General features: G+C 40.7%; 2 protein-coding genes across 2 annotated transcripts; both read right to left on the bottom strand.

Annotated features, from left to right (window-relative positions):
* Positions 1–675: 675 nt before the first annotated feature.
* On the bottom strand, positions 676–1,820 carry LOC137721528 (AT-hook motif nuclear-localized protein 15-like). The gene has a single exon (XM_068460621.1). The coding sequence runs from the start codon at positions 1,780–1,782 to the stop codon at positions 811–813; it is 972 nt and encodes a 323-aa protein (XP_068316722.1). The 5' UTR covers positions 1,783–1,820; the 3' UTR covers positions 676–810.
* Positions 1,821–5,345: 3,525 nt separating this feature from the next.
* Positions 5,346–11,356, bottom strand: LOC137720425 (ARF guanine-nucleotide exchange factor GNOM-like). Its single transcript, XM_068459493.1, has 3 exons — positions 11,200–11,356; positions 9,767–10,611; positions 5,346–9,620 (listed from the first exon to the last, which is right to left on the bottom strand). The coding sequence occupies exons 2-3, from the start codon at positions 10,499–10,501 to the stop codon at positions 5,943–5,945; spliced, it is 4,413 nt and encodes a 1,470-aa protein (XP_068315594.1). The 5' UTR covers positions 10,502–10,611; positions 11,200–11,356; the 3' UTR covers positions 5,346–5,942.
* Positions 11,357–11,528: the final 172 nt, after the last annotated feature.

Raw genomic sequence — 11,528 nt, 5'->3', positions numbered from 1 at the left:
TTGTATAAACAAGATATACTCTCATGAATAAAAGAAGAATCAATTATGTAAACAGTTCTCTAAGACCAAGTGGAAAGTCTCTGCACTCTGTCAAATTGGTCGACCGACCCATCAAATCATGCAACCCTAAACCCTAAAGTCCTGGCAAGCACAAAACCATCCATACCAACTTGCTCTCAAGCTATCTACTATCCAGATGGACCTCAATTGACATTCTTGTCGGAGCATGCACATAACTGGAAACTCAACTTTCAATTAATTATGCATGAAACCACCTGTTTTTGGCATACATTATTGAATTTAACGGTTGCATACGCACTTAAGAATTCAAGGGAATTTATCGAGTGAACATTCGAGTGAACCGGAGACACTACAGCAATGTATAGAAAAATTCTTGTAAAGCTTACCAATAAGGAAGAAGTTTCACAAACATTTTGCAATGGAAATTTCAAGAGCTCCAAAACCCCTCCATTTCTTGACTATTTTCTTCTTCATTGCCTACACAATGATCAATATATTCTCCACAGAAGATTAAGCGAAAGACGAACAAAATACATTCATACGATCCACCGGTTTTGAAACATAGCTACTGAGAAAGAAAAAATAAAACCTAATAACAAAACTAAAGAGATTTGAGATTTCACAAGCAAAAGATATAAACAAAATAGTCCTCCTCCTACCTTTGCTTGCTGTGCCTACAAAAGCTGTCAAACATATTTTTTTCACAAAACCAAAAAAAGAACAAGTCAGTGATCAGACCAAGCATCTTTCTTTCTCCTTCCTTCTCTCGATCTCTATATCTTTGTTGTCTCAGTAAGATGGAGGAGGGGGTCTTGGAGGGGGAGGACCCCAGAATATATCTTGAGGGATCTGACCACCGTTCGCAAGTAAATTTGAAGGCAAATTGTAAACAGCCATTGCACTACTATGCTCACCCAAACCTTGGGAACTTGAATTTGCTCCTGTCCCTGCCGAATTCACACCTGATTGCTGCTGCTGCTGCTGTTGTTGCTCCAACTGCATTCCTCCTTCTCCACCTTGTTCCTCCTCAAGCGGCAGCCTCTCATATGTCGCGTTTGTGAAGGTAGCTGCTATAACCATCACTGGACCGGAAGCCACCAATGCTCCCATCACGGTGCCTCCCACCACCTGCCCTTGGCCGCCTGCCAAGTACACGGTCAGCCCTGTCGCCCCAGGTGGGGATGGGGAGGGCAGGAATGCCCCTGACATCGATAGTATCTCGAACCTTCCGTGCAATGTGATCACTCCAGTTGGTGCTGCTGGTTGTCGGAGAGTGACATTGGCGACAATGCCAGTTCCGCTGAGAACCGAAACCCCTCTATGCCGCCTTTGGGCAAAGGTGGCAATGCTGTCCACAATGTCGCTGCCGCTACTGATTTCCAACACATGGCTTCGGAGAGCGTTGGGGCTCTCTTTGGTGATGACTATGGGGGGTTTAGGCTTGTTCTTCGACCCGGGCGGCCGGCCACGCGGCCTCCGGTTGCTGCTTCCAGGCTCGAGGCTGTCATGGCTGCCGCTACCGGTGTTGGGGCCCTGATCGTCGCCTTCCTGATCATTGTTGTCCCGGTCGTCTTCGCGGTGTTTCTTGTTCTGCTTGTGAGGGCTGGTGCTGCTGTTGGTGGGAGTGGTCGTGTTGTTTTGGTCGTCCAGCTGTTCCTCAGTGTTCCTGAGGTGGAGAGACGGCGGAGTCGAGGAGATTGAGTCCACATGACCTCCTCCTCCTCCCATGGAAACATTTCCAGCCCACCATCGATTCGCCATGGCCTTCTTCTAATTAAATCTTGTAAAATATGCAATAAAAAAAAACCAGAACCCAAAATCCAAATCCAAATCCAAGCTCTTGGTTTTACACTCTTTCTGTTTTTGGGTGGACAACGACAACCACCTAGCAAGCTAATTAAGGAAGGTAGAGATAAAATCTTTATCTTCTCTTTAATATTGCACCTCTCTCCCTCTTCTTCTTCTTTGTTTGTTTGCACTTGCAGGGACAGATTGAAATATCTCTCTCCAATAAGTAAATTACAAAACAATCTCCAAATCCACAGATAGAATCCAAAAAACCTTATCCCTTATTAGAAAACCCACCTAAACCCAATCTCCCTTTTTTTATTTGAAAACCCTAAAAGCTAAAAACCCAGAAATATTAGATCCAACAAACCGCATTTAAAACCCAACAACCCTAACCCCACTTCTTCAAAAACCAAATCTAAACTCAAAAATCTTCAAACCCCACCTCTTAAATACCCAAAGATTCACATATTTGAGCTCAAAACAGTAATATATATATATATACGCGTATGTATATTATTGGGTACCACAAAGTGCATGCCTTGTGTACTTCTCTGATAAGCCTTTTGAGTTTGCAGCAGCTTCTAGTTTTCTTCTTTCTTCATTGGAGCTTGGTTTGCTTTGCTTTCTCTCAAGTCTCAATCAATGGGAAATCTTGGGTTGGTTAGTACGAGCAAACGAACCTAAGATTTTGTATTTTTGGTAGGGGCTTCTTTTCCTCTGTACTTTCAGCTCTCTCTCTCTCTCTCCCTCCCTCTACTGCAAGGCTGCGGGGAGCGTACGTTAAGGGTCCCAACACCCCCTGGCGTACTATAACAATTCGTGCATCGAATATCTCTTTAATAAACCTGTAAAACAAAAAAAAAATAAAATCCGAGAGGAAAATGAAAAAGGCGGTTTTGCAGAGATGCGAGGTTTTTTCTTGTCCCTCTGGCTTTTGACTCTACAAGTTCCGAGCTTCCAAGTTGAGTGAGCTTTTGCTCCTCTACAGCCAACACCGACGAGACTCTCCAACCACAACCAACCACCAGGAAGAAAAAAGCATCTTTGTGCATCGAAATTTACCGTTGTGCCCTTCTGAGGTGACGTGGGGAATTTGATTTGACGGGAGGAGGGCAGAGGCGGTGGAAAGGTGTAAGGGGAAGTGTGCAAGGAAGCTTAAGAAAATGGAGTTTATCTCTCCATGTAGGGTTTTTACAGAGAGAGAGAGAGAGAGAGGAGGGTTGTGGGTGCGCACTGCACATGGAGTAGTGGGAACACGTCACGGTCTGCCAGTCCCGACAAGGTATCGAGTGCCAATGTCTGAAAACATCACCGCCAAAAACAGCGCCCCATGACCCATACTAGTCATAGGACCTGTTGGTCATTTAACAGTAAGATATACGTTATTGAATTTAACAATATAATTTATGTTACAAGTTGATGAGAATTAAAACATTCGAAAGTTGTATATGTGTACTTGTCACGTATTGAAGGAAAAATAATGTTGCTCGGCAATAACGCGTCAATATATCATTAATATTGAATGGTCGGATTAATTAATCGTTAAACCATTTTGTTAAATCATCTTACCTAAATTTTAGACGAATTTGGATTCTTGTCAAATTTTTTTTGTGAGGATATCAGAAATTCTTAAATTGAGTTCGTTCATTGTACATCGTACAATTAATTTTCATTAAGTACTATTTGTATTCAATTTTAAATAAAAAAATTATTTCAAATAATTTCAAATTACGCAATAAATAATAAATAAATATAACTTATAAATTTTCGAAATCTCACAAAAAGAATTCAGAGAGAATCCTGTTAGATTTTAGACGCTGTGCTGCAGTTTTGGGTGTAGGATGTTTATCTCTGTAACAAAAGAGAGTGTAATTTTGTTTAGGGTTTGTACAATTAATGTTGAGATCTTGATTTATGTTTGCTTTTGCCAATGTTAACCCTGGCAAGCAACTGCGGAAAGTCTTTGGCCTCTGCACTGTCACAAGTTTTTACCATCGTTTTTTTTTTTTTTGGAAACACCAAGTTTTTACCATCTTTTAGCATACCCTTTTACCCTCTATCTGGCCTACTAAAGCATTTTTACTCATACCAACTTTACGTGATAAGATTCTCTTCCTTCTCTTTCCTTCACTTTCCTTTCATATTTTATCTTTTGTTTTTGTATTTATAAAAAAAAAATAATATAAGATGTTAAAATGATTTAATCGTAAAGATTCAAATAAAAAAATAAAAGAAAAGATAATCCTCATCTTTCAAAATAACCCATCTTTTAGTATCATGAATTTTTTATTTGCTCGTGAGATTTCGAAATTGCACCAGTTGGAATTCTTTTTTTTGTCTATTTGATTGTCTAATTCTCTCGTTACGGTGACAAGTGTGAAATGTTTGACTTGTTTATAACCTACATTTGCACCATTGTGATCAAACTTTGCATTTAATTGTCATTTACGGATACGAAATATCAATTGGATAAAAACTAATGTTTCGTGACGACTTTCATCAACGTAATGTAAAGTTAACTTCTATATCAACTCAAAGTTGAAATCCGAAATTGTTATATTATCACATTATCAATTTAACATATATTAACAAAGTGAAGCTAATATAAAGCATAAATTGTTACGATTTTAATATCCCACAAAACCTACTTATTATTCCATACAAAACAAAAGGTCATTTTCCCAAACCCTTAAATTCCCAACAATTTGATCTACTATTAAGCTTGTAAAAAAGCAATCAAACTTTCAAGCCTTGTGTGGATGGAGTCGCTGCGTCAGCTAATTAAGTGGATGGAGAAGGGTGAGAAAATGCAGCTGCCGAACAAGCTCAGTTATCCATGGTTGTTTATACTCCTCCCTCTTACGAAAAAAGCTAGTTTTAAAACGATATTACGAGCATCTCCGATAAATTCTTTAACATTATGTTTTGGTGAAGTTTAAGATTACTAAGGAATTTTAAAATAATGAAATTTTATTTTATAGAATTTGTGAATTTTCTTGTTTAGTTAACCTAAAATAACAATAAAATTAATTACTGAATTTGTTATTTTTAAGCTCTCAATCATAGAAATTGAGAAATAATACCTATTTACATAGAATTTAAACTTGAGAATTAGAGATCCCAAATTCCAAGTTTTTCTTTTCTCCACACGGAAATTCTAAATTCCTATGTTTATGAATTCAAACAAAAAAATTGATGCATGTCAATTTACAAATTCTGACTATTATCCAAATTCCAAGTTTATTTTCCTCGTCCAAACATAATGTAAATGTCTCTTCTAATACAAATTTGTTGACCTATACGACAGTTTGAAGACCAGAATTTACTACTTCACAATTTTACGTTCCAACATATTCTACAAATTTCAATATTTTAGAGGTCAACTTGGGAGAAAAAACAAAATCGGGGGAAAAAATGGAACAACCCTCCCGTGCTTGGAAGGCAAATGTGCAATTAGTCCTTCAAAAAATAAAAATCGAAAAAACATGAGCAAGGTGAAATCACCAATGGAAATCAGATAAGAATTTTGCCCACGAAAAGAGATCCTCTGGTAAACATAATCGTCTCTCAGAAATCCATTACAAAATCCCGACGATGTCACGAACTTGCAGTTCATCAATCTGAACATATCAATGTCAAACACAAGCACAAAGAACGGTACCGCGAACGAGTAAAAGTACTAGTTAAACTAGCAATCAAGTTCTGTACATTGTTCAACAAATCAAACAAAAATATTTCACCTTTCTCTTTGGCAAGAAATGAATCCTTCCCTTCCGGATTTTCTTGACGCAGCAAAAAATTAGGGTGTGGGGAGTTAAAACAAGGGCATAAGTACCCTACTACAAAACACGACATATATGATATCTTTAGACAACAAAGTTATAGATGGATTTCAAGAAAGTTGAAGATGATTACGAAGATAAAGTTCGATCTGCTTGGGTTTCCTGACCACCAGATATAGCAGTTCCCACTGTGCTAAATCCCGCATCTTGCAGCTATACAGCCAAAATTAAGAGGTCGCCTGCCAGAACAAGACCACCTCCCTCTGTACTACTCAATGGTCGCAACCACGTGTGCTTACTAATATGCCTTAAAAACACCAGATCCGGCTGCAAAGACTATCCAACATTTTAGCCTCCACTGCTGGAACCTTCAGCAGCAGCTGTTTCAGTTGGAATTAAAGTGCCCGTCACATCAGAAACTCGCCCTGATTCACCCTGCTTAGTCTCTGACTGCTCTAAAATTGGATCACGGGAAATTTCAGACTGCAAAGATGGAGCAATTTTATTTACATGTAGCCACGTCAACTCCCACAAGCTATTATCTCCTCCGTCACTTTTCTCCACAAGAACTCCCCTTAAAAACATTACAAGTAAGGTGTTCTTAAGTAGCTCCGGCACTTGGTCCCGTAGCTTCTCACATTTTCTCCCTCCAACTTTCACCTTCATATATTTTTCCATTCGATTGAGAACACCCAACCATAGTTTGCTGAAGGTTGTTAGCTGTGATAGCTCGGGTAGTAGCTCCAGAAAAACTTTGGACAGGAGCTTCAAGGCTAGGATAAGCGTGCCTTCCATGTTGCGGTATTCCTTTGGGGAGTGTCCCTGTGCAATTTCAAGCAAGTCATCAAGCATTGTGAAGATCACCATGTCAAAGCACTGTAACCAGAGACCATGTGGAAGAGGAATCCCATCCACTCCAGTCAAGCACCTCCGTAAGATGGACAAAGCATGATTCCTAACCTCTTCTCTCTGGTCCAAACAAACTTTTCTCAAACCCTGAACAAGCCGTAACCACATTTGCCCAATATCCTGAGACATTTTCAGAGTTTCTTCCTCATTCATAGATTGCTTAGAGTCACAGGCCCACCTTGCTAAACAATCAATAGAACCCGCCATAAGATCCAGTGCGCACACAGATCGCTCCACCTCTCCAACACGAGACTCAGCAAACTGCCTTGATGCATCAACACAGAGAACATAATTGGCAGGCAACAAGTGAGTTCCTTCAGACATAATGAAGAACAGTGCATCAAATCCAGCCTCTGAAGCTTCTGGGTGCCGAGCAGTAATGGAGAGTAGTGATGCAACTATGCGCCACCCCAATGGTGATCTTATGTGAGAGGCATTTGCTTTCACAAGGCGACCAACTTCCTGCGTAATTTGCTCACAGTATGCGTCAGCAACCCGAGCATCAAGCTTCAAAACAAGTTGCAATGATCGCAAGAGTTCATCAGCAAGGTCCTCTTTATAGGGAAGCAGCCGCTGGCAAATCCGAATAAGTCCAAAAACAGCCTTCTCTACCAGGGCACAAGGCATCACAGTAGACTGAACAATGTTCGATATGTGCTCATACACAATCTGCCAAAGAAGCATAATCCTATCCCTATTATTTAGGGTAACAGCTATCAGCAACTCCAAACAAAAAACTGCAGTATCTTCATCCTCGGGTGAGCTGCTCCCCTTCTGGGGTCGTCCTCCAGCCCAGATCAGTGCCTGTGCAAGCTGTAACAGGGATTCAGCCTGCAGAAACTTGCTCTCTGAAAATATGCCATCAATGTGGCACTTTTGAATTGTCTGAAGGGTGCGCTGATGAGCAGCAAGTTCTTCTTCAGTAGGCTGTGATCTCGGCTCCTCTGTGTCAAGAGATAAGAGCTGACTAAACCGGCCCATAAATCCGGAGGATTTCCTAGGAGTACTCACAGGGGGCATAGGGACAGATGATAGAGAATTAGTTATGGGCTTGCCATGACCTGTGTCAGCAGAAGACTCTGAATCACCAGCTGCTTCACTGGCCACAAATGCCGACAGAAGACCAAGTTTGTGTAATCTTAAGATACAGTCGAGAACATTTCTCCAGCCTGTGCGAATGTAATCACCATATGTATTGGCAAACGTGAAAACTGTCACAGTTGACATTCTAGCTTTTGGGTCATCACCAAAGGCTATAACAGGTTCCTCATAAGATGATGGGTTTAAAAGGGTTGTAAACTTACAAAGAGACACAACCAGATCGTCGAGCACATCTTCAAGATGGTAGCACGCTGCAATCTTTGCAACAGATAAAAATCCATCAATGCATGTTTGGTAAATCTCTTCATGTTCTGCATGATCAAATACCACAGAAATGGCAGCAATTGTGGGGCCTGACATTATAGCAAACATGTCCTGGTCAAGGTAGGCTCTGGTATCTGATACAATGAATGGAGCACTCTTCTTCGATTTGTGTATTAAATCAATCCAACGGCTTGGGTTCATTTCAGGATAACCAGCACCTTGTTCTGGAGTTGTGCGGATCTCATCCTTACATATTGAATGGTAAAGCTCTGAAAGGAATTCTCGAGGTAAATCATCACCTCCATTGATGTGTCTATTATTCCGAATGAAATCCTCCTCTGTCATCTTCTTCTTCACCTGAACATTGTGCTGGTCTGTGTTGAGCATTATGATTGAATATGATAACAGGAGAGCAGCATCCTTGTTAGCAAGAATTTGTGGTGATTGCTCATAATATCTCTCTGAGAATGCTTCAAGCACCCTTTGTATCTTTTGTGATTCTCCAGGCAATCGAAACGTCTCCAGAAACAGTCGCAGTGCAGTATCCAAATGCATGTCTTGAAAATCAAAGGTACCGGCGAATTTATTAAGAACCTGAATGCAAAACTCATCATGGTTTCCCAGGAAATCCCCAACAAGATTCTTGTCCAACCCAGCAGTGTACCTGAAAAAACAGGCCACACTTTCAGGATCATGTTTGTCAGGCAAGAGATGGGTTCCTTGGAGGAACTCCAGCCCTTTCTTTGGGTCATGGTTAAAATGATCGGCTCCAATCATCAGCCTTCTCTTTATGTGCTTCCTTCGGCGAACAAATGGAACCCAATGATTCGGATCACTATAGTTGTCACATTTCATCAGCCAGAATGGAGTATACTCATCAAGATTCGTGGGGGGAGCCTGAACAGCACTAACTGAGCCATTCCCTGCCCTCTCTGCCATTCCCTGAATAATAGCAATAAGACCATCCAAAGCAAGAATGTGAATTGAAGACAAAGGCAAACTAACAGGGAATGCACTCTTTGACAACAGATTAGCAAGCTCTTCAAAGACATTAATGCATGTTATGTCGCAATCTAAGTTCGCGTACATCTCCACCATGAAAGTTTTCTGCCGGCAGAAGTCCACAACAGCCTCCATGGCAACCTCCTGCTGCTGATAAGAAGCCCCATACCTGCTTTGCACAAGCCTCAATATCACACATGAAAAGAAAGCCTCGAGCTGTAGCTTAAGTTCAGTGCGGAGATGGTGATACAGATTGAGGACAATGCTGCATACCATTGAAAGAATAAGTGGACTTGTTGACAGGCCAAACTGCATCAGATTTTGAAACAATTCATCCTGAACCAAACTTAACAACTTGGGGTGGTGCCGAATGGAGGACCCACCTAACTCTATAGCACAATTAACCAAACCCAATGCAAAAAGGGGCACATCTTCATCAAAAGCTATGGTATTAGACCTGGGACCCATTCCTATATGCTCAACCACATTTAACAAAGAGCACAGGAAGGTAAATATTTCCACCATGCAGGGAACCCCAAATGGCTCAGCCATGAGTTGCACATCATATTGACCAGCCTCCTTCCCGCTAGAAGCACCAGTTGTCTTTTCATCCATCCCAGATTCTACAAGACCTGAGGAAGCGTTCAAAGCAGGATTTGTAGATAATAGCTGATTATCAAACTCAGAAATCATGTTGCCATTCTCCAATTGTCTACTTCCAGAAACATGCTCATTATTTTTCCCTGCAATCTGCACAACACCATAAATTTGTGAATAAGAATAGTATTTAAGCCTGGACATCTGCAAGTTCAACTTAATGTTTCACTCTCAAGAATTAACAGACCACCTCTATGCTAAGACCCAATAATACTTGTCAATTTTGATATTAGTAGTACCTCTCCATTGATGGTATTGCTTCCATTTGGCAATGCACGTTCAGCAGGGTGAACATCTGGAAGATGTGAGAAAATACATCTAACAAGTTCATGCATTGTGTGGCGAGCTATACGCTGCAACAACTCACCTTTTGTTCCCGCTTGATGGACAATACGGAAACATGTGTTCACTATAGTGCAAACATGCTGATTGGTCAGTATAATAGATGCTTTACTCTTCATGCAAGCTAGAAGAACCTGCAGTATCTTCATCAATACCACTTCTTCTGATGCAGGATCAGTCACCTCAAATCGGCAGCCAGTGATTGCATCAACTAATAAGTGCATGGCATCTTCAACATTTAAGGAATTTTGATCAATTACATCAAGTGTTAAGATATTGTAAACAGAAGACAACGCCACACCAGTAATTGGTGCACCAGTTTCATCCGATCTAATCACATCCAGAAATGGCTGGAGATAATCAGAAGGATTGACGGAATGCATGTGGTGCTTCCACGAAAAGATTTGCTTGCGCAGTGCCTTCAAAGACTGGATTAGAGGGTGTTCCAGCTGATCATCGCCAGACATATAGCGTCCTCCCCATCTCACATTCCTCCTCATAACCGCTAATACAGTGCCTATTTCTGAATTAATGATGCATGCTAAAGTAGCATGATTAGAATATGTTGCATCACATTCCCCAGGTTCTTCCCCAATTGCCTGGATTCCACTTTGCAGCTTCAGACGCCCCATCTTTCAACAGAACCCAAGTTCTTTCGCTATTTACCAACTTCAACGCACAGAAGCAAACAAGTCTAAAGGTATCGCATACCTTCACGGTCTACAGAGCTACTAAAGCATACCTAGAAGAAATTCAACAAATCAAATAAGCTGAAGTGAACAAGAAATCAAGAAGCCACATTTAAAACTCCCCCAATCATATCATATCAGACAAAGAAACTGGCCATAAGCTCACAACTATTAGCCCCAAATTCGAACAACCACGACCGCCCCCACTACCCACACTCATTGCCAGTCTACCCAATTCCACACCCATAACTTGGAATACAGTATATTTATTTGCATCTAACACAAAATTTAAAAGAAATGACAATAAAAGTATGATTCTTGCATAATCTCGACCAACAATTGAAAACCAATTACAACAATAACAAAAAAAATTAAGATTCAATGGAATCCTACAATGAAAAAATGAAGCTTCGCACAGCCTTGAATTATTCGAGAATTTCGATTCTAAAAACCCAAGATTTGATTCTGATTAGAAAGCCTTAAACTAAATTAAATGTTAATCAGCTCACAAAGAAACGGGAGATAAAGAGAGGGGAAAGAGAAGGTGGAGATTCGTATTGATCTTGTCATTGGCGCGGAGCTTCCAATGTCGAATCCACAGATTTGGGTGAGAAAAAGGGGAATTTGATTTGGGTACTTACCCGATAGTTCTCCTCCTTTCGAGGTCGACGGCGATCTCATGCCGGAAGCCTCTGAAATCCGGTTTCGCGGCGGTTGCCGGCACTAATTGTCAACTTCTGGTTCGACCCGTTCACCAACCACTTTTGGTACCAGATCGGCTGTTGAACTGTGAACATATTCGTTCCGTTCTTTTTTGGGGGGCATAAAAACGCGATCTTCCAGTGTACCGTGTCTCTTCAAATGTGGACCGTCTGATTTCTTTCATTTTTCTTGATTCCCATCAAAATAGTATTTTCGTTTAAATCAAAAAATAAAAAATGAAAAAATATTGCTCTACAAACTCAAAAAG

The sequence above is a fragment of the Pyrus communis genome, chromosome 16 (genome assembly GCF_963583255.1).
Source record: "Pyrus communis chromosome 16, drPyrComm1.1, whole genome shotgun sequence".
NCBI lineage: Eukaryota > Viridiplantae > Streptophyta > Magnoliopsida > Rosales > Rosaceae > Pyrus > Pyrus communis.
This window is presented reverse-complemented; position numbering and strand designations above follow the sequence as displayed.